Here is a 25,986-nt window from a genome sequence, read left to right on the forward strand (position 1 = left end):
TCTTTTTTGGATTTTGATAACATTAAGTTAATAATGTGTTTTAATGTCGGTGATAATATCACCGCCGCATCAGCCTTAATATCCTCTTAGAGTTTCAATGTTCCATTTATTTCATTTAATTCATATATCCACTTAATCTTTCATTTTTGGTCACCTATTTGCAGTAGAAATACTAGCCTCTTATAATTTCTTCAACAAAAACCCTTACAAAAACTATCCTTGTTTTTATTGAAGTAAAATTTTCGTGTGTCATTTCTGAATGCTTGAGACTATAAAATTAATCAGACAACTGTATTAGTAAAATCATAGCTATAGGCAGCTGTCTAGGTACAATTGTAATTTGTAAATAATAATTGTTTTATTTTTACTTGTTCATTCAATTTTTGAATGCTACTGCTAAATACTACTGTACCTGCCAAACACTGTTTATTTTTATTTGTATATTATGTGTATTTGCAATGTGTATCTTTGTTCTATTTTTTTTAATAACAAAGATAAAATAATGACAAAGATTTTTATGTTTTTAGGTGGCTAATTGAGCAGAGTGCTTCCATTTATTTTATTATTATTATTAGTATTAGTTCAAGAATAAAATAAAAATATCGCATTGATATCGGAATCTGCATATAGCCAAAGCTGCGGCATCGGTATCGGAAGTGAAAACGTGGTATCGGGACATCCCTAAAATCAGGATACTGGGCAAAAATCTAGCTGTATCAGATAATGCTTATCCATTTATGACTTAACACTGTAACAATTTAACATGAAAACAACTTAACTTGGTTGGATGGTTGCATCGTGTAAACATGCAAATTTTGTAACCTTACACCAACCATTAAACATAAAGATAATTTCATATGTTTGATTTTATCTGAAAAACATACAAAAGCAAGCTATAAAGTTGGTTGTTGTGTTTAATTTTTTAAGGAAAATTAGTGCATCTACTAATTGACATGTAACATTCTATCAGCATCTCCGATTTTGGGAGATGGGGCACCATTTGGCAACCGTGTCCAGACCTTTGGAAACTCCATGTCCGAGGTTCTAGGTGACCTACCCCAAGAGGTAGTGAACACCATCACTTCTGCAAGAGCACCGTCTACGAAACACGCTTATGCTTTGAAGTGGAACCTGTTTGTCGAATGGTGTTCTTCTCACCGAGAAGATATATATATATAAATTGAAAGTAAATGGATTTTTCGACTTAAAACTGTACAGTCAGATGGTTTGAATAAAGATATTAATTTGTCTAGTTTTCTGTAATGTGAATGTAGTTGTGTTGATTTAAAAAAAATACTCGTGCTGTAATAAATAAATGTGCTAGTAGTTTTATGCTTTTATGCTTGTAACAGTTAAAGAATATTGCAAGTATTTCAGTGTGTAATCCTATTTTTATATACATGTACACAATAAATACATTTTTAGTATTGAGTTTTTTACTAGGGAATTTAGGAATTTATTTATTTGTAATTATAAAAATGTATGAATATAAAATAAATACATAAAACATTATTATATTTATGTTTAAAAGATATCTTTTATGAAATAAATATTGAATATCATTAATCTGTGAATCAGACAACACTGGTCTTGCTGTATTTGTTTTTATTTCATAAAAAAACATCTGCAATCAAAAAATGAAAAGATTGTCAGATTTGGTGAAGTAGTTACGGTTTTGCTGGAGAGATGTGTGGCGATTATCCAGGGGTGTGATTCTTCCGGAAAAATCCGGAAATCCGGCTTTTCTGACCTGAAAATGATGCTCTCGTAAATCATGCAAAAAAAAGGGGGGGGGGCTCGGGGTGTAGGCGGTTGCGATGGGTCGGGTATTGGTAAACATAATGATCGCTCACCGCTGTCAACGTTTTTTGTGCCTTTGAATCATGTCGTCATGTCACTCCGCAAGTAGTCCAATAATTTGTCATGATTGAAGTTCAAAGTGTTTGCGCACCGTTCTGAATGCCACACACCCAACCATCTACTCACGTGAACAACTTCAGTTGACTGACGAAGACCGTGAACACTGGTGATTCATGTAAGCAAATCCAATAAATTGTCTTTCATTTTTATATGCAGGTCTAGTAAAATTTAACCAATCAATTGATCACTTTTGTCATGATTCCATAACATTAATGTTAAACGATTCTGGTCTAACTTTGCAAAGTAGGCTAACGCCATGTTGGTTATTGCTTACTTCTAGCTAGAAAGTTTAGCAGCTTCTACAAGGCTCGAAATTGACAACATTTTTGTCGCATATGCTCCTAAAATTTAATCTGTGCGACCTAAAAATATATTTGGGAGTAACGTTATATGCGCATATATGAGCTTATGAGCATATCTGTCCACTAATGACTCGTCCGATTTGCGAACTAATGACTCCTTTGAACCGATTCACTTTAATGAATGCTTAAATCTGATCTGGGTCGAGTTTCCCGATAACGATGTATCTTAGCTCTGAAGAGCGCTCTCAATGTGCAAGGTTATAAACGCTAGCCGCAATTCCATGTGCTTTTCCCAAAACCTTAAAGGGGTGGTTCGGGATTTTTGACATCGGACCTCATTTTTAAGTCAGCCTGGTTGTTATTTATCAGTGGAGACATTTTTTTTTTTTTTAATTATCCAGTCTTTATATTTGGATAGATAGCCGATGCTAGGCTAGCGCGAGTCAATGGGTATATGTTAGCCAGCCATTAAAAACCGTTTTACCCGCTCCACAGTGCACCAAACGCAAATCAATTATAACACTAGACTATCGATGCAAATGTCCGTTGATAGAATAATGTTAGAAATCAAACTTACCTTTCATCACATTGCATTAGTTATAATTTGTTCCCTGTAATCATAAGCCTTGTCGACAGCAGCAGCGGAGTGATATTGATTACCTAGGCAACCGAGTGAGCCGGTTAGCTGGATGTAACGACTGTAGTGCGCTTCTGTTCTGTGTTTACTTTTGGCCGCATTACTAACCGGAGCAAAGTAAAATTCCGCAGCGGCTGAGAAACTAGTTCCTTTAGGATCATTGAGATGAAAGGTATGTTTGATTTCTAACATTATTCTCTCAACGGACATTTGCATCGATAGTCTAGTGTTATAATTGATTTGCGTTTGGTGCACTGTGGAGTGGGTAAAACGGTTTTTAATGGCTGGCTAACATATACCCATTGACTCGCGCTAGCCTAGCATCGGCCAACTATCCAAATATAAGGACTGGATAATTTAAAAAAAAAAATGTCTCCACTGATGAATAACAACCAGGCTGACCTAAAAATGAGGTCCGATGTCAAAAATCCCGAACCACCCCTTTAACTTGACATGAACGCGTTCTACGTGCTACTAAAGAGTCGCTGTCCATTCGCGAAATATAACCTATGAAATCGTATTCTGAACGTTCAACCTAATAATCGTCTTCTGTTGTGAATTTGCAATCATAGAAGTCTAAAGCACTGACAAAATGGCTGAACAAAAACACAAGAAAAGATAGCTTTCAAAAATATAGAGGCAAATAAAGATGTTATTTTTAATAGATGTAAAGGACACCATAGTAATAAGGAAAAACAAAACATCTGGGAGGACAAGAAATGCCCAATAAATGGCTAGTTTTCGTGCACGTCAGCAGCAAGTTATTGACAGATTTTTTGGATTTCATCTAGGGGTGCACCGAAATTTCGGCCGCTGAAAATTTTCGGCCGAAATGGCATTATCGGTTTCGGGCCGAAATAAAAAAAAACAGCCGAAAACGTAAACCGAAAATGAATGTCACCCGCCCCTCCCATCCGTGAGCAAGCGCTTAGGTTTCACTCACGGTCGAGCTGTTATCACGCGTCTGCCTATCAAAGATTAAGCATGTCAAAGTGCTGTCACAATCAAAAAAAGCTTGTCACAAAAGCTGCACAATCGATCGGACCAACCAACACAAGTTTAGAAAACGAAAACAGGGAATCGATTTTAACGGCCTTCTCTCGGAGCGCGTCCAGCTCGTCACTATACGCTCACAGCGAACGCGCGTCACACAGCAACTGCAGGTTCTGACACACACACACACACACACACACACACACACACACACACACACACACACACACAGAGCCTATTAGTGCATAATATCAATGTAGCCTTCAGTAATGTTTTTCATTGATGTTATGGCAGTCCACATTGCTGACTTGTGCGCGTCTCAAGCGCCCTCTTTACGTTCGCCCTAATGCCTGTTTAGTTGTCGGTGGATTTGCCTATATTTGGCGTTGAAAAACGGATCAACGCCAAATATAGGCAATTTACTAACGATTCAATGAACACTTTGCCTATGTCTCAAAAATCGAACAGGATTTTTTTTTCACAAAAGTGACAGCCCTATACGAGAGGACACCAAAGTTGCAATATGTAACATTTGTTCTGCAAAAATCTCCAAAATTGTTGATTTTTTTGCACAATTTTTAAAAAACTATTTTATTTGATGGAACATAAAACTTGAAGAATAATTATTATTTATATTTATTGTAAAAAATATTTTATGTTTTGTTATGTAACTGTTAATAAAAGTTTGATTATTATATTGTGATTTTTCAATTCAGATCCATTAAATCCAAGCAATATATATATACGTTTTTAAAAGAAGCCATTTTCGGCTTCAGTTTCGGTTTTCGGCCAAGTGCATCCTAAATTTTCGGTTTCGTCGCAGAATTTTCATTTCGGTGCATCACTAATTTCATCCCTATTTTGCCCAGTCTTTGAAGCATATTTCCCACATTACTGCTTTTATGATTTTTTTTGTTCAATCATTTAAATTAGATGTGTATTTAAATTTTTCTTCCATTTTTTAATTGTTTAATTTATAAATTCATTTAAACAAAAAACAAGTACTATATTTTTTATTAATTTATTATTATACTATATAAATTATGTCACTGTATGCGTGTGGTGGTGGTGGGGGGGGGGTAAGTGCACCGTATAGTTTCCTGCTTTTTTGTCCTTTGTCGATCACACCTATGTTATCAACTGTCTCTGTGAATTCCTCTTAGTCAAACCTCTGCCTCTGTCGCCACTGGATCCTCAGTCATCTGTGCTGATTGGAGCGGTCGCTGAGCATCAGGATTTGAAGCTGGGGCTACGAGATGTGGAGGAACATAACCATGCACTGCGGAGAGAGATTAGCCTGCTGCCCAGGGTTCCAACCCATAGCAGCCATCATAGCAAGAGTCGCCAAGGCAACCAGTTACACACCCATTCTACAGAAGAAGGTACAGGTGATAGCGAGGCTAAAAAAGGAGCAGCCTCGGGCAACAGCTCGGACTGTGTACCTCAGCCTGTGGTGAACAAATGTGAGGTTAGTATTCTTAATCAAGACTTTACGCTGAACAGATTCACACATCAAGACCCTAAAGGCGGGCTCACACTGCGATTCTGGCCATGATTCGGTCATCTCAGACAAATTTTGAAAATCTTAAGGAATTCCTACAATCCCGGGCTAAAATCTGTAGTCTTTAATGTAGTCTGTAGTCTGTTGTCTGGTTTGACATGTTCACCGACAGCCGATTAATGACTTTTGCAATCAAATTTGACCTCCGATGAAATTCTGACATTGTCAGAAGATTTAGCGCACAGTCCAACAGTGTGACTTCTCCTACAATGAACATCAAACTGTCTTTGTTTTTCAAGACCAGCAATGATAAGAATTAATGCTAGAGATTTTTTCTATCTGCATATACTCCAGCGCTCCCATCCTTCATTCACGGAAATCATACGATATGTTGCCTTTACTATATAATCACTGGTTGTGTTGCTGTTTTTATGTGGCTGTGTAGAGTTGCTTAAACTATTCCCCGTAAATTTGCCGGTATTGCTGCCATTCATGTACTTTTCATGATAGCCAGCATTTCAGCCTGTTGTGTAATGCAGCTCGCAGTCACTAAAAGTTTATAGGTTGATAATGTAAAACTTAAGATGTTTTTTTGCATGCACCTGTTTTTAACGCATCTTGACTAGGGATGGGTGTCGTTAAGGTTTTAACGGTATTACTACTCTTACCGATACTGCTTAACGGTCCGGTACTTTAACGGTATTCTTATCGGTACTTTGTGTTGTGTTACTTTGTGTTGTGTTAGGCAGTCGAAAACTTTGCATTTCTCTGTCTGCACATAATGCACTTTTGAAAGATGCTTTGACAGATTGCTTGTGTTTCCGCCCTTACATGCAAAAATTTTGTTGCACTTATGACAAGCGTTGTCTGCATCAACTCTAGTGAAGTATAACCACATGTTTTGAGTTTTCGTACTGTAAGGGGCCATTCACATATCGAGCCTAAAAACGTGTGGAAAACGCTAGGCACGCCACTTTCTTATTTTTTCCCCCCAAGGCCTTCGGGCACTTGCGCTCCTGAGGAGTCTGCCATTGCGAAGCAACCATGACCTGCTCTCTCCATGAAGACGCGGAAATTTCAGCAGTGGATAAATGGATTTGCAGCACTAAAAACTGCTTGCAGTAGCACTGCTACTAAATGAATTTAAAAATCCACATACAGCTATCAGCTGTTCCTTCATCTTGGCTGAGCTTTCAACGTTGTTACGGAAAAGTTGAGGAAGTTACATGACCTGCGGTGCGCTTGCGGCATTCTGAAAAGTTGAGATGTTTTTAACTCGATGCGGTGCGGACGTTCCTGGAAAGAACAAGCTCGTCGCATCGCCTGCGTGTTGCGATCGCGTCACTTCCATTATGAGTGCGCATACGGCGTGCCTACATTTGAACTAACGAACTTGAGCGCGCAAAAGACGTGATATGTGAACGGCCCCTTATGCGTGTGTGTGCGCTGCGCTCGTTCAAGTGGTGTGTGTGTGTGACTGACAGACAGCCTCCGCGGCGCGCATGAGAGATCTCGCAGATCTCACAGACAAACATCTTAATATGATCGCACATTAGAAATGTTTGGTGAGATAAAATGTGCATGATAACATTATTAAGCAAAAATACATAGTACATTAATTTTTTCCCCTCCAGTACCGAAAGCAGAACCGATACCGTCAGATCTTACTGATACTTCTGTCTTTCATAATTTAGCCCCAGGGCCATTTTAATACCGGGTTTCAGTACCTATCCCTAATCTTGACTAATACAGTCTGAAATTAATGACAACAGAGAGCCCACATTGTGATTTGATCATCATGTTCGTACAGTCTGACAAGCAACAATCGTAAAAGGACTAAAATCACAAAAAATCACACAATGTGTGCCCAGCTTATCCTCGGATTCCTCAAATCATATGTTTTGTTGTGGAGAGATGTGCTGATACTTAACTAAGGGATCAGACAACCGCCTAGATTAGGGGTGGGAATCTATGGGTATCTCACGATTCGATTCGATTATGATTCAGAGGCCCACGATTCGATTCGATTACGATTAATGCTGCATCGATGCATCACAATGTTGTCATACAACCTGTACATCTATTAGGGGTGGGAATCTTCAGGCACTTCGTGATCTGATCCGATTCTGTTAGTCACAATCCAATTCCAAAACTATTCTTGATCTACATTTTTGACCCAATTAATTCTTCTTTTATTAACTTTTTATTATTATTATTATTATACAAGCACAGCAGGCAATTTTTTTAAACAATTACTTTAAATAAAGAACAGAACACTATGATAACTGTTCTAAAATAAGTGTTCTTTAAGTGTCCGAAAGCTTACAGATAATAGTAGAGGATTTTTCTTTTTTTTTCCCTCAGCATCATTGCGTTTGATTAATTGATGAGATCATAGAAAGTGGCCTCTTTAACAGGCTGCATTCACACACAGATCTATTTTGATATCAGATGTTTTGTCCTGCTCTGAAAACATAACTGACTGTGTGTACATCAATTTCGTATAAAAGTATTCGAAAATGAAAGTGCATTTAACCGCAGCCGCAATTGAGCTTCAAAGAATGTGCACGTGTCTCACAGCGAAGATTCTTTGCACTGAAGCCACCTGCATCTTTAGCGCGCACACGTGCCATATGTGGGAAAAATAAACAAGCTCAGAATTGATTCTGAAATGTTAAGAATCGATTCAGAATCGTTGAAGAGAGAATTGCGATGCATCGGAGAATCGTTTTTTTTCTCCCACCCCTATCCTAGATATCACCCAGAACATTTTTCAACTGCATAACACCATAGCAATAATTGAGAAGACCCTTCAAACATTATAGAAGTCTAGAATTATGGCATTTTGCACAGTTTTTTGTTTTGTTTTCATAAAACAAATTAATTAGTATTTCCCTACTTTGTGAATTTAACTATGATATGATTTGATACAATTGTAGTATTAGAAATTATAAAATTATGAACTGAAATACAGAGTCGGCGCCAGCCCATACAAACTGGGGGGCATTTGTGTTTCTAGAAGAACCCTTGGTAGAAACCGACAAGGTGAGGGAACAAATGGATGGAAGTGGTCGGACCAAACCCCATTGACCCGGCTCGTGGCAGCGATACTGATTGCATCAATAGACCAATTTGGTGTTTGTAAACAGTGATGAATAGTTTTTTGTGGTGTGGTGGCAGTTGCCATGCACAGTAGAAGTCTATGGAAGCCATGAAATAAAATAATTTTTAAAATCTACATTTGAGTGTATATTTCATAAATCTGACTTTATTCTTGCAAATCCAAGATTTCTGATCAACTTGTTATTGTCTCTCTTCCCCTCAGCTCACAGTCATGAGTTTATAATCCACATTTACACACTCACTATTGTTGAATTAAAATGAGTAATAAAGTTCGAACTAGGAGATATAAACTTTCATTTGCGAGAAAAAAGGTCAGAATTGTTATGTAACATTTTATAGGTTTAAAAAGTATTTAATGCTTAAATGTAGGGCTAATACAATGTCCCCTATAAACTGCATATGTGAATATTATGTTGACCTATTGTTTAAATCAAAATTATGCTTTAAATGTAGATGCAGGTTTCATTCGTCTGCCTGTTTAAACATCTTTGTTTAGCTTCAAATCGCGTGTTTAATGATAGTATTCTATAAAATTATTTGCATTCCAATTCTGACATCCAAAGGCACAACAATTAAAAAAAAAATCTCTTATTCCATGGATTTTACCTGTTTCCCTCCACCTTTTACCAGTGTTTATCTGCCACCACAATGCGCACGCAGCTGCAAGTGACGTAACTGACGCCTGAAATTGGTCTATGCTGATTCACATTGTTCTAAATACTACTTGTCTTTCTCATCACAGAGCATTCATATTGCCATTGTGTGTGCGGGGTACAATGCGAGCAGAGATGTTGTCACACTGGTCAAGTCAGTTCTGTTTCACAGGTAAATTTAGAGTTGGTCTCTGTCTACATTCATAGGATATTCTACTTCTACTTACTTTGAGCAGTATTTTTTTGTTTGTTTTATTTGACTAAACTTGACACATAATATAAACAAACCCATAAAGACTAATTTATACACATTTCAAAAACTATTATCTAGGGTAATATATAGCTAATTTCCATTGTGATCATTGGTATTTACAAAATGGACAAACAAATCATAAATGGAGTGCAATCAACATCAAGTTCAGGTACTCAAAGAATTACTCCTATACATCAATGATAAAAAAGCAAATTTTTAAAGGGATAGTTCACCCAAAATTGAAAATTCTGTCATTAATTAGTCTCATGTCATTCCAAACCTGTAAGACCTTTGTTCATCTTCGGAAAACAAATGTATATAATTTTGATTAAATCTGAGAGCTTTCTGATCCTCTGTAAACAGCAACAGAACTGAAACATCCAAGGCCCAGAAACATAGTAAGAACAAATGGTCTATTTGACGTTAAGTTAAGAGTTCAGACTGCATGATTTTCAAAGTAGTCGGGTCACTGTTCTTTTCACACTGCATGACTATCTTAGCCAGCATTCAGTCATTGCTGTGTTCACACTGCACTATTGATCGGCGACAGAAGGTTTCACACTGCAGAATCGCCGACAACTCTGTCTGGCACGCAAACTACGTTTCACAACCAAACACCCGCGAGATGTGACAAGGAAACAACGCGATATCACGCGTGCAAGACCAGATTTCCACATGAGACTGGAATAGCTCAGATGAAACGTCAAACAGACACGGGTGCTCCTGCTAAATTTATACTAATTTATCTTCCAACACTTTAAAGTACAGTCAGCTTGTAACATAAAGGGATAGTTCACCTAAATAGCAAATTATGTCATAAATAACTTACCCTCATGTTGCTCCAAACCCGTAAGACCTCCGTTTATCTTTGGAACACAGTTTTTAAGATATTTTAGATTTAGTCCAAGAGCTCTCAGTCCCTCCATTGAAGGTGTGTGAACGGTAAACTGTCCATGTCCAGAAAGGTAAGAAAAACATCATCAAAGTAGTCCATGTGACATCAGAGGGTCATTTAGAATTTTTTGAAGCATCAAAAATACATTTTGGTCCAAAAATAGCAAAAACTACGACTTTATTCAGCATTGTCTTCTCTTCCGCGTTCATCTTCGGTTCTCTCTTCACAGCAGTTCAGTCAGTGTACTGTTTGAGTAAATGAATTACTCCGGGATATTGGTTTGTTTGAACTCAGAGGGAGTGTCAGCCACATTAAAAAAGTTAACAGCTTGAGTCATTTGTGGATTAATGTGTATTGGAGATGCGAATCGTTTAAAAAAATTCAGTTCGATTTGGTGAATTGGTTCAAAAAGATCCGGTTACATCGAATGATTCGTTCGTGAACCGGATATCCTAAACTACTTTGTTCTCTCTCTCACAACAGACACGGAAGAGAAGACAATGCTGAATAAAGTCGTAGTTTTTGCAATTTTGGGACCAAAATGTATTTTCGATGCTTCAAAAAAATTCTAACTGACCCTCTGATGTCACATGGACTACTTTGAAGATGTTTTTCTTACCTTTCTGGACATGGACAGTATACCGTTCACACAGCTTCAATGGAGGGACTGAGAGCTCTCGGACTAAATCTAAAATATCTTAAACTGTGTTCCAAAGATAAACGGAGGTCTTACGGGTTTGGAACAACATGAGGGTAAGTTATTAATTACGTAATTTTGCTATTTGGGTGAACTATCCCTTTAATACAACCAGGTAATTCATTCCTAACAACAGAACTAGTATATAAGAAAATAATTCCTAAGATTTCACATTACATTCTTAAATCTGCAAGGATAAATACCATTACTACTCGCTCTTGTAATCAACTAGGATGCTACATTATAAAGTTGCTTCTTATTTAGACAACAATGTAAGTAAGTTTTTGAACAGAGCTCGAGTGTCCAAGTACTTTGCAAGTCTTATTGACCAGATGGAAACTACCATTCTTTCATTCTACAATACAGTGTAAAAGTAGTACAGGTAGAATCAGGTCTCATCATCAGCTCGACTGATATTGCTCTCTGCTTATACATTCTCCTGTAATGTAGTGTATAAAATGTATTTTCACTGTTTTATCACACAGTGAAATAACTTTATTATGCTGTTGTGGCTTTCTTGTACCATTATTACACTCATCTTAGTTTGCAAGGATAAAAGCAATGACATTGATAACTTTTATTTCTTATTCTTATTCAAACTAATGACCTTCTTGACATAGAAGGTGAATTTCAGAATATCCTGGCTTTTTGTATATAATAAAAAGTAATGAAAAGTGAGTAAATTATATCAGAATTTTCATTTTTGGATGAACTAGTCAATATTAAATGACAGGAAATGTTTGTTCTCTTTGTGTGTCAGACGTAACCCACTCCACTTCCATTTCATCACGGACTCCATCGCTCGAAAGATCCTGGCCGATCTCTTCCACACATGGATGGTGCCGGCCGTTCACATCAACTTTTATGACGCTGATGAGCTGAAGGTTTGTGCGGCTACTGTTTCGCTCAGTAGAGCTCACTTTTACAGCAGAATTGATGAAAGTATTTTTTCTCTATTCATTTTCTATGTTGGGTTTTCTAAAGATTTTGATTCCTTAACTTAAACGACCAGCTCTGAAATGAATCACATCACTGAGTTAAAGCAGTGTTTATGAATGAATAACACAATATCTCTTGAATCAGTGCATATTATATAGTCATAACAATCTCTGTTCACACTAGTTGCCAAGTTGGTCATTTCAGACTTACTCATTTGTTTTTAATGAAAGGTAATGTACCTAAAAACATTTTTGTCAGACTCTGCTGTCTAATAAGCTTAGTTTGTTGGAATGTACTACTTTTTTAAATGCCATTAGGCAACGTTGTTAAGCTCTAGGAATAACCCTCCTTTTTTTATCAAATATTGAAGTGAAATTTTTTTTCATTACTACTGTATGTTACTACTTTGTTTGTTTTTTTGTACATAGGTCTTCCCATAATAGCCATAGATGCTGGTATGACAATAAAAATAAACAACTATAACAAGCATAAAACTATGAAACTATTGACTTCTAGACATTGAGACATTGAAGTTGAAATTGAAATTGGTGAACAAATATAAAATACTTTGAAAGTTTAAAGAGCCTGATTTAACAAAATTATCCAATGTGCTTCATGGGAATTCAGAGATTTCTTTTTCCATTTCTGTTTTCCAGGATAATTTCCTTAATTGGTAGATTACTCTGCAGGATTATGTTGGTTCTTTGCTGAGGATTCAGCAATTATTAGGGCTGCACGATGTGTCGTTTAAGCATCGATATCGCGATGTACGAATCCACGATAGTCACATCGCAGGATGTGCAATGTAGGCTGTCGTAGTTGAGTCGTTATTCATTAACTGTACGGGCCAGCTTCTCCCCGGCCCTTCACGAATGTGATTTGCGGAGAGCGCGCGCGCGCGCGAGAGAGAGACAGAGAACATGAGAGAGAGAGAGAGAGAGCATGAGAGAGAGAGAGAGAGAGAGAGAGAGAGAGAGAGAGCATGAGAGAGAGAGAGCATGAGAGAGAGAGAGAGAGAGAGAGAGAGAGAGCGAGCACGCATGCGCACGCGAGAGAGAGAGAGAGCGAGAGAGAGAGAGCAATATATATCGCAGAAAAATAAAATATCGCAATGTCATTTTTTTCCAATATTGTGCAGCCCTAGCAATTATTATTAAAATTATACTTTTTTCATAAAAAAGAACTGTTTGCCTACTGCTACTTTCAATATAACCAATATCACAAATCATAAATTCAAAACTGTTTTAATAATAATTGCTAATAGTACAAGGGAAAAATTGAGTCAAATTAATTTAACAAAGATCAGGGATAGCAATTGCTATTTCTAACAGAAATCAAATCTTTTGAACTTTTCTGGTGTTCTGTATTGTGCTTATTTATGCATCGATAATTAGAATGCAAATGTCTGACATGTAAAGATACTGTAGAAATTAATTGTATGTACCACAAACAGGAGAGACTATAAACCTGTACATGGCTTGTCCATGTTTAACATGCTTTTCTGCTTTCATTGCATATTTTCCTGAGAGAGACCAGCTATGGCATGAGAACCATTTTTGTTAGTCCAGGTGGGAACATGCTAGCCTGACTACGCCAGGCTTCGTACTTCCGCTCAGTTTCAGTTCACTTCTGTACTCAGTCTGAGAAAGCGAACTGTCTCCCAGTTTTCCTCCGGCTCCAAAACAGCTCCGGTATTTCGTTCAATGGTTTTTTTTTTCACAGCAATCCTGTGTTTACAGTGGAAGTTCGAGGCAGCTGAGCCAGCAAATAACACACGTCATAACTAAACGTTATGTGATTGACTTAAGGGTAACCAATGATTTTAAACTTCAGACAAGCGCTTGTCAGTTATGCCCTTCCAGACTCTGTCTATGAAGCAAAGCGAAGTAGCAGAGTTTAGTATTACCAGGCTAGGAACATGCAAGACTTAAAAAAAATAATTTCAGACTTTTAAAAAATTATTTAATTTTTATTCCCGGAACCTGTAGGAGTGTGATGTTACATACATTAGTGAAAGTGAAAAAGTGAAAGTGACGTGACATTCAGCCAAGTATGGTGACCCATACTCAGCATTTAACCCTTCCGAAGTGCACACACACAGAGCAGTGAACACACACACACACACACTGTGAACACACACCCGGAGCAGTGGGCGGCAGCCATTTATGCTGCGGCGCCCGGGGAGCAGTTGGGGGTTCGATGCCTTGCTCAAGGGCACCTAAGTCATGGTATTGAGGGTGGAGAGAGCACTGTACATGCACTCCCCCCACCCACAATTCCTGCCGGCCCGAGACTCGAACTCACAACCCTTCAATTGCGAGTCCGACTCTCTAACCATTAGGCCACGACTTCCCCAGTGTTCCTTTATGATTAGTTGTTTCCTGCTTTTTTCTTTATTGCTTTCTTTTTATATTTGCTCTTTTTGTGTTTGTCAGTCTGAGGTGTCTTGGATCCCTAACAAGCATTATTCTGGTATCTACGGCCTGATGAAGCTGGTGCTCACCAAGACACTGCCCTCTGATCTACAGAAGGTCATCGTCCTGGATACTGACATCACCTTTGCCACGGACATCGCTGAGCTATGGGCCGTCTTCCACAAGTTCAAGGGTATTTTTGAATTAACATTCAATTGAAATTATTATGTGTATTTGTCATTTGTACTCCACTAATGCTTTGAATTAAATAATGCAAGAACTTTCATAAGAACTGCAACTGTGCAACTGTGTTTGCAGCTCAGATCAATAATCTCACAGATTATTCCACCAGACACTGACTGCAGCAACACACAGTCAAAGATGTCAATGATTTCAGAAATGAACCAACCTTTGTGACTGTAATGAATTAACCTTTGTATTCATCCGGAAGAAGGAGGCGGGAACCGGCGGACAATCAAATAACATTTAATTATTCAAAATAAACACAAAACAGCGCACCAGCCCCTCACGGACGACTGGTGCGCACAAAATAAAACCAAAACACAACTAAAATCCCAGGCCTGGTCCTCTCTCGTCCTTCACTGTCGTCGCTCCAGTTTTATATCCTTCCATCTCCTCCGTGGGCCTCGAGACCGGTGGGTCGAACAGGTGTAGCTCATCTCCAATCACTCCACCGGCCTCGCTCCCATGTCCCTCGGCCCCGCCCCACTCGTCACAGTGACTAACTACATTTGATCTCATGCCTGAAGCTTTATCAGCAGGGCAATGGCCCGTGATTTGCATATACACATATCACCAACCAGATACGGGTGGGCGACCTGTACCAGCCTTTGACATGAACTCCTGTTGCTTAGAAACAACAACACACTTTAGTCTTGTTGAATACATTTGTGTCTTGAAGGATGGATGCTAGGAAAGCTAGAGATGTCCTTGTTTTATTGACCATTTGTGCTTCTCTTCAATGTCATGTGGTGCGATTTCCCAAAATATTTTTTACTTTTTCGGATATTATTCAAGGTTGATTTGGTAGAGATTAATCATTTAAAGAATGCAATCTCGATTCAAACACCCATGTGATCCCATTTTTTAAATGACAACAATTCATGTCAAATTTGTGTCTTTTAAACCTTTTGAAAAAATCATAATGGAAAATATTTAAATCTGCATTTGCGCTGCCTATACATTATACATGATTTTGTTTAGTTCAGAATCGTGATCTCTATTTGAGACAAAAAAAATTGTGATTTTCAATTTATCCAGAATCATGTAGCTCTAATTCAATGTGTAAGGACACTTACCTTTTTACTTTATACTGGGGACCAGTATCAAGAAAGTGTTGTTGAAAAATTTATTGAAGTTTTCCAAAACCATCCAATGAATCCAACATGAATACAAAAAGAGAACATTCATTTTAAATCAAAAGATTTCCTTTCCAAAATGCTTGTGAAAGCTTTAAATGAAATACACAGATGTTTGTTCATAGTTCACCATAGCTTAGATGCGACCAGTCATTGAATACAGATGCATTAATATCATTGTGGGGGTGTTTGTGCATTTAAGGTCAGCAGGTTCTTGGTTTGGTGGAGAATCAGAGTGACTGGTACCTTGGGAACCTGTGGAAGAACCATCGGCCATGGCCAGCGCTGGGCAGAGGCTTTAACACCGGTACGCCAGCCAGGTTTCTAATTATCTGACTTTCCTGAAGGAGAAGACTAGTTTTAGAATGTTTAATAATGTTTTTGTGATTTTGAACTGGACACTATATATTATAAGTGTGAATTAGTGTAATGGCCATTATGTCATTTGTGTGTTGAAGGTGTGATTCTGCTGTTGTTGGATCGTTTGAGGAAGCTAAAGTGGGAGCAGATGTGGCGGCTGACGGCAGAGAGAGAGCTCATGAGCATGCTGTCTACGTCACTCGCTGATCAGGTAAACACATTAGCTCTGCTTTAATCTGTGCTGCTATCTACTTAGATATTAACAATTTAAAGTGTTAGTTCACCCAAAAATGAAAATTTTGTTGTTCATTACTCATCCTTATGTCGGTATAACCCATAAGATCTTCATTCATCTTCGGAACACAAATTGAAATATTTTTTATATATATTTTTTCTGAGAGCTCTCTGACCCTCCATAGACAGCAGGGATACTACAACGATCAAGGCACAGAAACATAGCAAGGACATCATTAAAATAGTCCATGTGACATCACAGTTTCAACCGTAATTTTACGAATCTACGAGAATACTTTTTGTGCGCAAAGAAAACAATAATAATATAATTTATTCAATAATTCTCTATTCTGCCATTTTAAAGAGTTTCCCAGAATGTAATCAACGTAATGAGTGTTGTTTGCATTCAGTAGACAGCGTGTGCATGCTGAAGGCTGATTAAGTTGATTACGCTCTGGGGTACTTTCCAAGAATTTCATAAAATTCTCAGATTTCATCAGAAATATCTTAATTTGTGGTCCTAAGATGAACAAAGGTGTTAGGGGTTTGGAACGACCTGAGGGTGAGTAATTAATGACAAATCACCCAAATTTTCATTTTTGGGTGAACTAACCCTTTAATGAGCAACTCACTAGGGACATTGGTATAATGCATGCATCATACATAGTTTCTCTGCTATGTGTTGATTTCAGTTGATTTTTATGTTATGTTGCTAAGCTAAATCCACAATACATAAACATTGGGTGAAATGTGTTTTAATGAAAATTATTTTATGTTGGAACCTCATATAACAGTGAAAGTTGTTTGTCTGCATTTGATTGTCAGCAAAGATTTGTGGGTAAATAATCAGGACCATTTTATCAAGTTGATTTAGAAAATTAAGAAAATTTTAGCTAATAGATCTAATAAATTAGCAGCAATAGAATCTGTTTTATGAGTCATTTAGAATAACTTTGTGCCTGCAGGACATCTTCAATGCTGTGATCAAGCAGAACCCATTCCTGGTGCACCAGCTGCCCTGCTTTTGGAATGTTCAGCTGTCGGATCACACCCGCTCCGAAAAGTGCTACAAAGATGTGTCTGACCTCAAGGTTGACATCATTGTGGAGCTGACACAAACATTTTATGATTAGCTGGCAGGACAAACACCTCTTATAAATGTGTGCTTAATGTAGAAATGTTTTTACTACAAAAAACAGTTCAGTTCTACAAGCAGTTCAGTTTAAGACAGAGGTCAAGCAAAGTCTACATTTGTGAACTTCTGCATCTGATTCTGCAGGTGATTCACTGGAACTCTCCGAAGAAACTACGTGTAAAAAACAAACACGTGGAGTTCTTCAGGAATCTCTATCTGACATTCCTGGAGTATGATGGGAATCTGCTGAGGAGAGAGCTCTTTGGCTGTCCCAGCGAAACAGACCACAACTCAGAGAATGTGAGAATGTGTTGCTCAACCTCACTGTGTTGCCAACTGCTACTTTTATTGTTGCAGAGGCCTGCAATGATTCATTTGTTCAGGCAGGATGATGGAATTACACGTGTTTTCTTAATATCCTTGCAGCTCCAAAAGACCCTGTCTGAGCTGGATGAAGATGACCCATGTTATGAGTTTCGTCGGGAGCGCTTCACAGTCCACCGCACACATGTCTATTTCCTGCACTATGAGTATGAACCAGCCTTAGATAACACTGATGTGACACTGGTGGCCCAGCTGTCTATGGACAGGTAAAGAAAATATACTTGCATTCACTTTCTATAAAGACACCAATAGTGCACAAATCACCTCACCAACAGATATTTAATACATGATGCTAAAAAGAGGCTCAAAATTGAATATTTACTTAGTCAATACTTATACTTAACTTATAAGTTAAGCTCAATCAACAGCATTTGTGGCATAATGTTAACAAAAAATAATTTCTATTTGTCCCTTGTTTAAAGAAAATTGGAGTATTTTAAAGCAGAAATGTGTAGCTTGTAATTTTATAAAAGCCCATAGTAATTTGTTTATTAAAGCTGTGTAAATTTTACAGTGGTTTTAGGATTTTTGTTATTATGGCAACAATAGTTGAAAAAATTGGATTTACAGGGAGTTTTACACAGTCATGTTAACAGTTAACAGTTAACACACAGCGGATTTTCTGGCATATCATGGTATATCATAATGGATAGTTATCATACTGTGTACTGCTATGGTACTAAAAAAACAGTAACACTTTGGTATAGGGAACAATTCTCACTATTAACTTGCTTATTAGCATGCCTATTATTTACATATTTCCTGATTATTAGTACTTATAAAGCACATATTCTGCATGACCATATTTTATATCCCGAATTCTACCCAACACCTAAACTTAAAGCTGTAGTATATAAGTTTTGCCTCTTTGTTGCCACCTCTGTTTGAACACCTGCAATTGCAGCTGTTTGCGGGTTGTGCACCGGCACGGATGAATGTAATGTTTTGAGAAGTACGTGTGGCAGTCAGTCACTGCACCAATGTGAATCCTATACTTAGTAATCACTGATTCTAGCATTGGTCTTGGAATATATGACCCAAATAAGAATTTTCACCAGATATTGTAATCTGAACAAGTAAGTAACAAGTCTGCCACTTTAGTTCTGACCAACTGAGGAAAAAGCACTACAATAAATCGCGCTACCAGTGGTGATTTAATCTAATGATCAGTTAGCTCATATCATATAAACCATGCAAATTATTATTATTATTATTATAATGCTTTATTTTAAAATTATTAATGCTAACAAAAGACCAAGATGGTGGAGCATACTCATTGTGAGGCTCAGTATCTCTCCAATTTTTGAAAACTTTCCTGCTCATCTCAGATCTGTTTGTACTGAACAGCCTTGCCTTAACATCTTAAACCCGACAGGAGATTTTTGATATTGGTGTCCACTCAATCCTGGACTCATCCCTGAGATCTCCTGAACACACGAGGCTATGCACTCTACCTGGCTGGGCGGAGGTGCTCGTAGGCGGCATCGAGATCATAAAGAAAGGTGGGGGAAGTGCGACGGTCTAAGAGCTATGCTAAAGCAAACAACGCTCTGGCTTTCTTTACACAGTATTCTCCAAGCTAATGTGTGGCCATTGGTGAACAAATGGACGAGTTTTGACTTTGCGTCACCTACAGTAAGAGACTTTTGGATTGCAATGTCACGGTTTTCACAGAAACATGGCTACACCGCGATGTATCCAATAATGCTATTGAGCTAGCTAGACGCTATATGCTCCGGGCAGATAGGACAGCAGTTGACTCCGGCAAGACCAGAGGCGGTGGATTGTGCATTTATGTTAACAAAGCTTGGTGTATGAACTCTGTCATTGTTGGGAGACACTGCTCAGCTAACCTAGAGTTTCTCATGGTTAAGTGTAGACCTTTTTATCTGCCGCAGGAGTTCACTTCCATCATTATTACTGCAGCCTATATTCCACCAGATGCTAATTCCAAGCTTGCTATGAAAGAACTGTGTGCGGCCATTAGTAAGCAATGCTCACCCGGAGGCTGCTTTTATTGTTGGCGGTGATTTTATTCACTCCAATTTAAAGAGAGTGCTCCCCAAATTCCATCAACAAGTTTCCTGCCACACTAGAGAAGACACAATTTTGGATCATGTTTACATAAACACTGATGGAGCTTACATCGTGAAACCCCCCCCCCCCCCCCCCCATCTGAGACAGTCTGATCACCTTTCTTTGTTTCTCATCCCTAAGTATTCACCCCTCATCAACTGTATGAAGCCATCAGTGAGTACCATCAAAGTGTGGCCAAATGGAGCACACTCTTTACTTCAGGACATGTTTCAATACATGGACTGAAGTAGGTTTGTCTCTCAGGCTGCCTGTGGCTCTCACACGAACATTGATATCTATACCTCCTCTGTACTGGATTACATCAACACTACCATTGACAGTGTTACAACAGAGAAACAGATCACAACGTACCCTAAAGCCATGGATGAACAGGTAGGTATGACTCCTGCTGAAAGCCCCGCAACACTGCCTTCAGATTAGATGACGCTCAGGCCTACAGCAAATCCAGGGCTTACCTGAAGAGGGGCATCAAAAAGGCCACGTACTGCTACAAGCTAAAGGTAGAGGAACACTTTTCCAACTCTGACCCCCAACACATGTGGCAGGGCATCCAGGTCATCAGTGACTACAAGTCAAGCAACTCCACTCCAACAGTCACAGACGTCTCCTTCCTTAACAAGCTAAATTACTTTTATGCTTGCTTCAACAGTGACAGCAAGGAGACGGCCACCAAGATCACACTCTCTGCAGACCACCACCCCTCAAACTCACCTCCACAATGGGTTGAGCCGGATCAACACACGCAAGGCTGCTGGCTCTGATGGCTTTCCTGGATGTGTACTAAGTGCAGGTGCAGAGCAGCTTGCAGGGGTCTTCAAAGACATTTTCAACCTGTCCCTCATTTAAGCAACTGTGCCAACAGGCTTTAAGTCCATGTCCATTGTGCCAGTGCCAAAACACTCCTCCCTGATGTACCTCAATGACTACCGCCCCGTGGCACTCACACCTATTGTCATGAAGTGCTTTGTGCTTTGAGGTCCTAGCACACCTCAAGAACTGCCTCCCACCCACACTGGACTTTACACTGGGATCATAACTTTCGGAGCACAGAGGATGCAGTATGCACAGTGCTGCACTCGGTACTCACACACTTGGACAATAACAACACATATGTGCGGATGTTGATTGTTGACTTTAGCTCAGCATTTAACACTGTCATTCCCTCCAAGATGACCACAAAACTTGGAGACCTGGACATTGACATCTCCCTCTGCAACTGGACTATGGACCTTCTGATCAACAGACCTCAGCATGTTAGGTCAGGCCACATCTGCTCCACCTCCATCACATTGGCGTACCACAGGGCTGTGTGCTGAACCCATTCCTCCACAACTTCAAGCCTGTGCATGGATCCAACACCATCATCAAGTTTGCAGATGACACCACGGTGATTGGCCTCATCAGAGACAATGATGAGACTGCCTACAGGGAGGAGGTACAGCACTTGGCCGCATGGTCCCCTGAAAACAACCTGCTCCTCAACACCAGTAAGACGAGGGGGATCATTGTGGACTTCAGGAAGAAGAAAGGAAGCACGCTTGACCCCGTCCACATTAACAGGATGGTTGTTGAACGTGTCTCCAGCTTTAAGTTCCTGGGAACCCACATCTTGGAGGACCTGTCCTGGACCACAAACACCCCCAGCCTGATCAAGAAGGCTCACCAGCACCTCTTCTTCTTTAGGACACTGAAGAAGAATCAGTTGTCTTCAACCATTCTGGCGATCTTCTACCGGTGTGCGATCGAGAACATCTTGACCAGTTGTATCACAGTCTGGTATGGGAACTGCACAGTTGCTGACCGCAAGGCACTGCTGAGGATGATGAAAACTGCCCCAACGCATCACAGGCATCATTCCTGCTATTGAGGACATCCAGAGAATATGCTAAATCGAGCTTGCAGCATTCTTAAGGACTCCTCTCACCCTGACCATAGACTGTTTAATCTCCTGCCCTCCGGGAAGTGCTTCAGGAGCTAGCAGACTAAAGGCCCCGATATACTTCAAATGAAATCGAAGTACGAACTGATATTTTTAGATTAGATTAGATTAGATTAGATTCAACTTTATTGTCATTATGCAGAGTACAAGTACAGAGCTAATGAAATGCAGTTAGCATCTAACCAGAAGTGCAAGAATATAGTGTTTTACATACATAAAAGTGCAGAGTAAGTAAAGCTATGGTATACAGAATGTACAGTGGAGTTGCTATATACAATATTGATCAGAGTATATACAGAATATAAATATGAATGCAATGTAGGGATTGTATGTACATTATGAACAGAGCAATGAAGTATTGTATATACATTATGAATAGTAGGAACGGGAGAACAGTGGTAATAAATACAGTTGGATGAGTGTGCAAAGTATTGTTGAACAATGTATTATATGCAAAATAACAGTAGTGCAATGATATTTTTTGTAGAAATGGTTTACTGTGCTTGTACAGTAACAACTTTAGACAGTTTATAGTGTGCAGTCTGTGCAAAATATGAATAGTGCAAATAATGTATGTAAAGTACTGTGACCAGTGCAGTAAGTCTGGGGAAGTCGTGGCCTAATGGTTAGAGAGTCTGACTCCCAATCGAAAGGTTGTGAGTTCGAGTCCCGGGCCGGCAGGAATTGTGGGTGGGGGGAGTGCATGTACAGTTCTCTCTCCACCTTCAATAACATGACTTAGGTGCCCTTGAGCAAGGCATCGAACCCCCAACTGCTCCCCGGGCGCCGCAGCATAAATGGCTGCCCACTGCTCCGGGTGTGTGCTCACAGTGTGTGTGTGTGTGTTCACTGCTCTGTGTGTGTGCACTTTGGATGGGTTAAACGCAGAGCACAAATTCCGAGTATGGGTCACCATACTTGGCTGAATGTCACTTCACTTTTCTTTTCTAAAAGAGCAGGTGCAGGTTAGATTGGTGGTGTGGCGTTCAGAAGTGTCACAGCCTCGGGGAAGAAGCTCTTTCTGAGTTTACTAGTTTGAGAGCGTAGGCTCCTGTAACGCCTGCCGGATGAAAGGAGGGTGAAAAGTCCATGGTTAGGGTGAGAGGCATCCTTTATGATGTTTCTTGCCCTGCCCAGACAGCGCTTGTGATAAATGTTCTCGATGGAAGTTAACTGGGTGCCGGTGATCCGTTGAGCAGGGACTGGGACTGAGGTGAACTTTCTTAAGGCTCCGTAAGAAGTAAAGGCGCTGCTGTGCCTTTTGGACCAGGGTGGAGGTGTTTAGGGACCAGGTGAGGTCATCTGAGATGTGGATGCCAAGGAACTTGAAACTCGACACACGCTCCACTACAGCTCCATTGATGTAGATGGGTGTGTGTGCATGATTCCTAGTCCGCCTGAAGTCCACAATGATCTCCTTTGTCTTCTGGGTGTTTAGTTCCAGGTTGTTGGTGGCACACCACATAGCCAGGTGCTGCACCTCATCCCTGTAGGCTGACTCATCGTCATCCTTGATCAGACCTACCAACGTGGTGTCATCTGCAAATTTGATTATGGTGTTGGAGCCATAAACAGGAACACAGTCATGGGTGAATAGGGAGTACAGGAGAGGGCTAAGTACGCAGCCTTGTGGCACTCCAGTGTTCAGGGTGATGATGGAGGAGGAGAGGTTATCTAACTTAACAGACTGGGGTCTGTTAGTTAGAAAATCTAGAATCCAGTTGCAGATGGGTGTGCTGATTCCAAGCTGGCTGAGATTGGAGATCAGCTTGGAGGGGATTACTGTATTAAATCCAGAACTGAAATCTATGAACAGAAATCTCACGTGTGTTTTGACCGTCCAGGTGGGTGAGGGCAGAGTGAAGTGCCGTTGAGATGGCGTCCTCAGTTGACCTATTGTTGCGATAGGCAAATTGGAATGGGTCTAATGTAGCAGGGAGACAGGATTTTAAGTGTGATGCGACCAGTTTCTCAAAGCACTTGGCAATGATGGGGGTGAGTGCAACAGGACGGAAGTCGTTAGGGACTAAGACAGTGGAGTGCTTCGGTACAGGCACGATGGTGGAGGTTTTGAAGATAGTGGGGACAGTTGTTTGGGCCAGGGACAGATTGAAAATGTCCGTGAAGACCTCAGCCAGCTGCTCCACACAGGCTTTAAGCACACGACCAGGTATTCCGTCAGGGCCAGCTGCTTTCCGTCCATTCACTTTACACAGAGTGGAGTAAACATCTGATGTGGAGAGTGTGAGAGGCAGTTCACTGGGTTGATGCTCAGCTTTGAGTGTGATCTCCTTATTATTTTGATCAAAACGAGCATAAAAGTGATTGAGGGAGGCAGAGCTGGAGGGGGGCACAGAGCTAGGTGGTTTGTAATCTGTGATAGATTGTATGCCTTGCCACATATTCCGGGGGTCTGAAGAATTGAAGTGTTCTTCAATCCTCTGTTTATGTTTGAGTTTGGCCTGGCAGATACCCTTCCTCAGGTTCGCTCTGGCTGAGCTGTAAGCCTCCCGGTCTCCAGACCTGAAGGCTGCATCTCTTGCTTTGAGCAGGAGGCGAACCTCCCTGTTCATCCAGGGCTTCTGATTGGGGAAAATTTTTATTTTTTTGTGTGAGGTCACTCTGCTCACACATCTGTTGATGTGCTCCAGGACAGAGTTTGTGTAAGTGTCAATATTAATCTGAGAGTTTGTGGTGGCCTGGGCAGCAAACTCACTCCAGTCTGTGTGCTGGAATTGATGTTGAAGAGTCGAGTCAGCACCTTCCAGCCAGATTTTAACAGTCCTTATTGTAGGTTTCACACATTTGATGACCGGGGTATACTTGGGGAGCAGGAACAAAGAGAGGTGGTCAGACTGACCCAGATGGGGGAGGGGTGTGACTATGTAGGCATCAGTCACATTAGTATAAACGTGGTCGAGTGTTTTATGTCCCCTTGTAGTGCAGGAGACATTTTGATGAAATTTAGGGAGAACAGATCTTAAAGTGCAGTGATTGAAGTCACCAGCAACAATAAAGGCTCCATCCGGGTGCAGGGTTTGTAATTTGCTAATAGCAGCACAAAGTTATTTTATAGCCACGTTAGCATTAGCGTCCGGAGGTATATAAACTGCAGCAGCAACAATGCAAGTAAACTCACGTGATAGATAGAATGGTCTGCACTTGATAATCAGGCACTCCAGATCAGCAGAGCAGTAGGTATCAACAATGACAGAGTGTTTACACCATGATTTGTTTACATAAATGCATACTCCACCACCTTTGTTTTTACCAGAGGTTGCTGCTACTCTGTCAGCCCTGAAGAAAGAGCGTCCATCCATATGCACCACGCTGTTTGGGACATCGTTGCAGAGCCATGTTTCAGTGAAAAACATAACATTACAGTCCATAAGCCATTTCTGTGTGAGGTTCCAGATCTTCAGTTCGTCCATCTTATTCATCAGAGACCGTACATTGGCAAGGAAGATGCTGGGCAGAGCTGGTCGATGTTGGTTTAGCCTTAGCTTAGCACGCAGCTCTCCACGCTTTCCCCGTCTTTGTTTACAGTCTCGACGCCGACGCCGAGAACTTCCAGTCGGTATGAGTGATCCGCTTGTCCGCGGTGATCCCAGTAGCTCCGGCGGGAGTTCGCTGAAGTCGAAAGGATGATCTAAAACTATGTTGGAACACCGTTTGTTGAGGTCCAAAAGTGACTGTTTAGTATAGCTGTAGTTTGCATAACTGAATCACGCGAACACGAATGAAATAACCAGGTAGATTTAACACTAATTTCCGAAATCTGGTAAGACCCTGAGCCTCGCGATGTGATCGCACCGCCATCTTGGTCTTTTCAAGATATGTTGTCATTTCAAACAAAATCAGGCAAAAACGAAGTTTGTTTTCAGGTCATTTCGGCAGTTCGAAACAGCTGACCAAAGTGAAATTTCTGGGGGAGTTTGTTTGGCTTCTAAACACTTTCTATTGGTCCGTGGCGGTTACGCAATCAGTGTGTGTGTGTTCTAAACCTCCACCTTCTTTGACGTGCAATTTTTTTTTCTCTGTTCTTTTCTCTTTCAACGGAGGTCAGGCAAGAAAGAACAATGTCTCCGGCCTAGTCACTAGCAACATGAATTGGAGTGAACTACACTGGCT

The 25,986-nt window shown here is 40.1% G+C and overlaps 1 protein-coding gene across 3 annotated transcripts in view; it reads left to right on the forward strand.

Annotated features, from left to right (window-relative positions):
- LOC132105955 (xylosyl- and glucuronyltransferase LARGE1) overlaps nt 1-25,986 on the forward strand; it is a 64,462-nt gene that overhangs the window by 27,650 nt on the left and 10,826 nt on the right. For all 3 annotated transcript variants that reach the window (XM_059511525.1, XM_059511526.1, XM_059511527.1), the window contains 9 exons: nt 5,016-5,320; nt 9,219-9,301; nt 11,735-11,858; nt 14,349-14,520; nt 15,909-16,013; nt 16,165-16,277; nt 17,266-17,391; nt 17,580-17,735; nt 17,862-18,025. In XM_059511525.1, coding sequence (XP_059367508.1) covers nt 5,016-5,320; nt 9,219-9,301; nt 11,735-11,858; nt 14,349-14,520; nt 15,909-16,013; nt 16,165-16,277; nt 17,266-17,391; nt 17,580-17,735; nt 17,862-18,025 — 1,348 coding nt within the window. The remainder of the gene's footprint in view (nt 1-5,015; nt 5,321-9,218; nt 9,302-11,734; nt 11,859-14,348; nt 14,521-15,908; nt 16,014-16,164; nt 16,278-17,265; nt 17,392-17,579; nt 17,736-17,861; nt 18,026-25,986) is intronic.

The sequence above is a fragment of the Carassius carassius genome, chromosome 26, assembly GCF_963082965.1.
Source record: "Carassius carassius chromosome 26, fCarCar2.1, whole genome shotgun sequence".
Taxonomy (NCBI): Eukaryota; Metazoa; Chordata; class Actinopteri; order Cypriniformes; family Cyprinidae; genus Carassius; species Carassius carassius.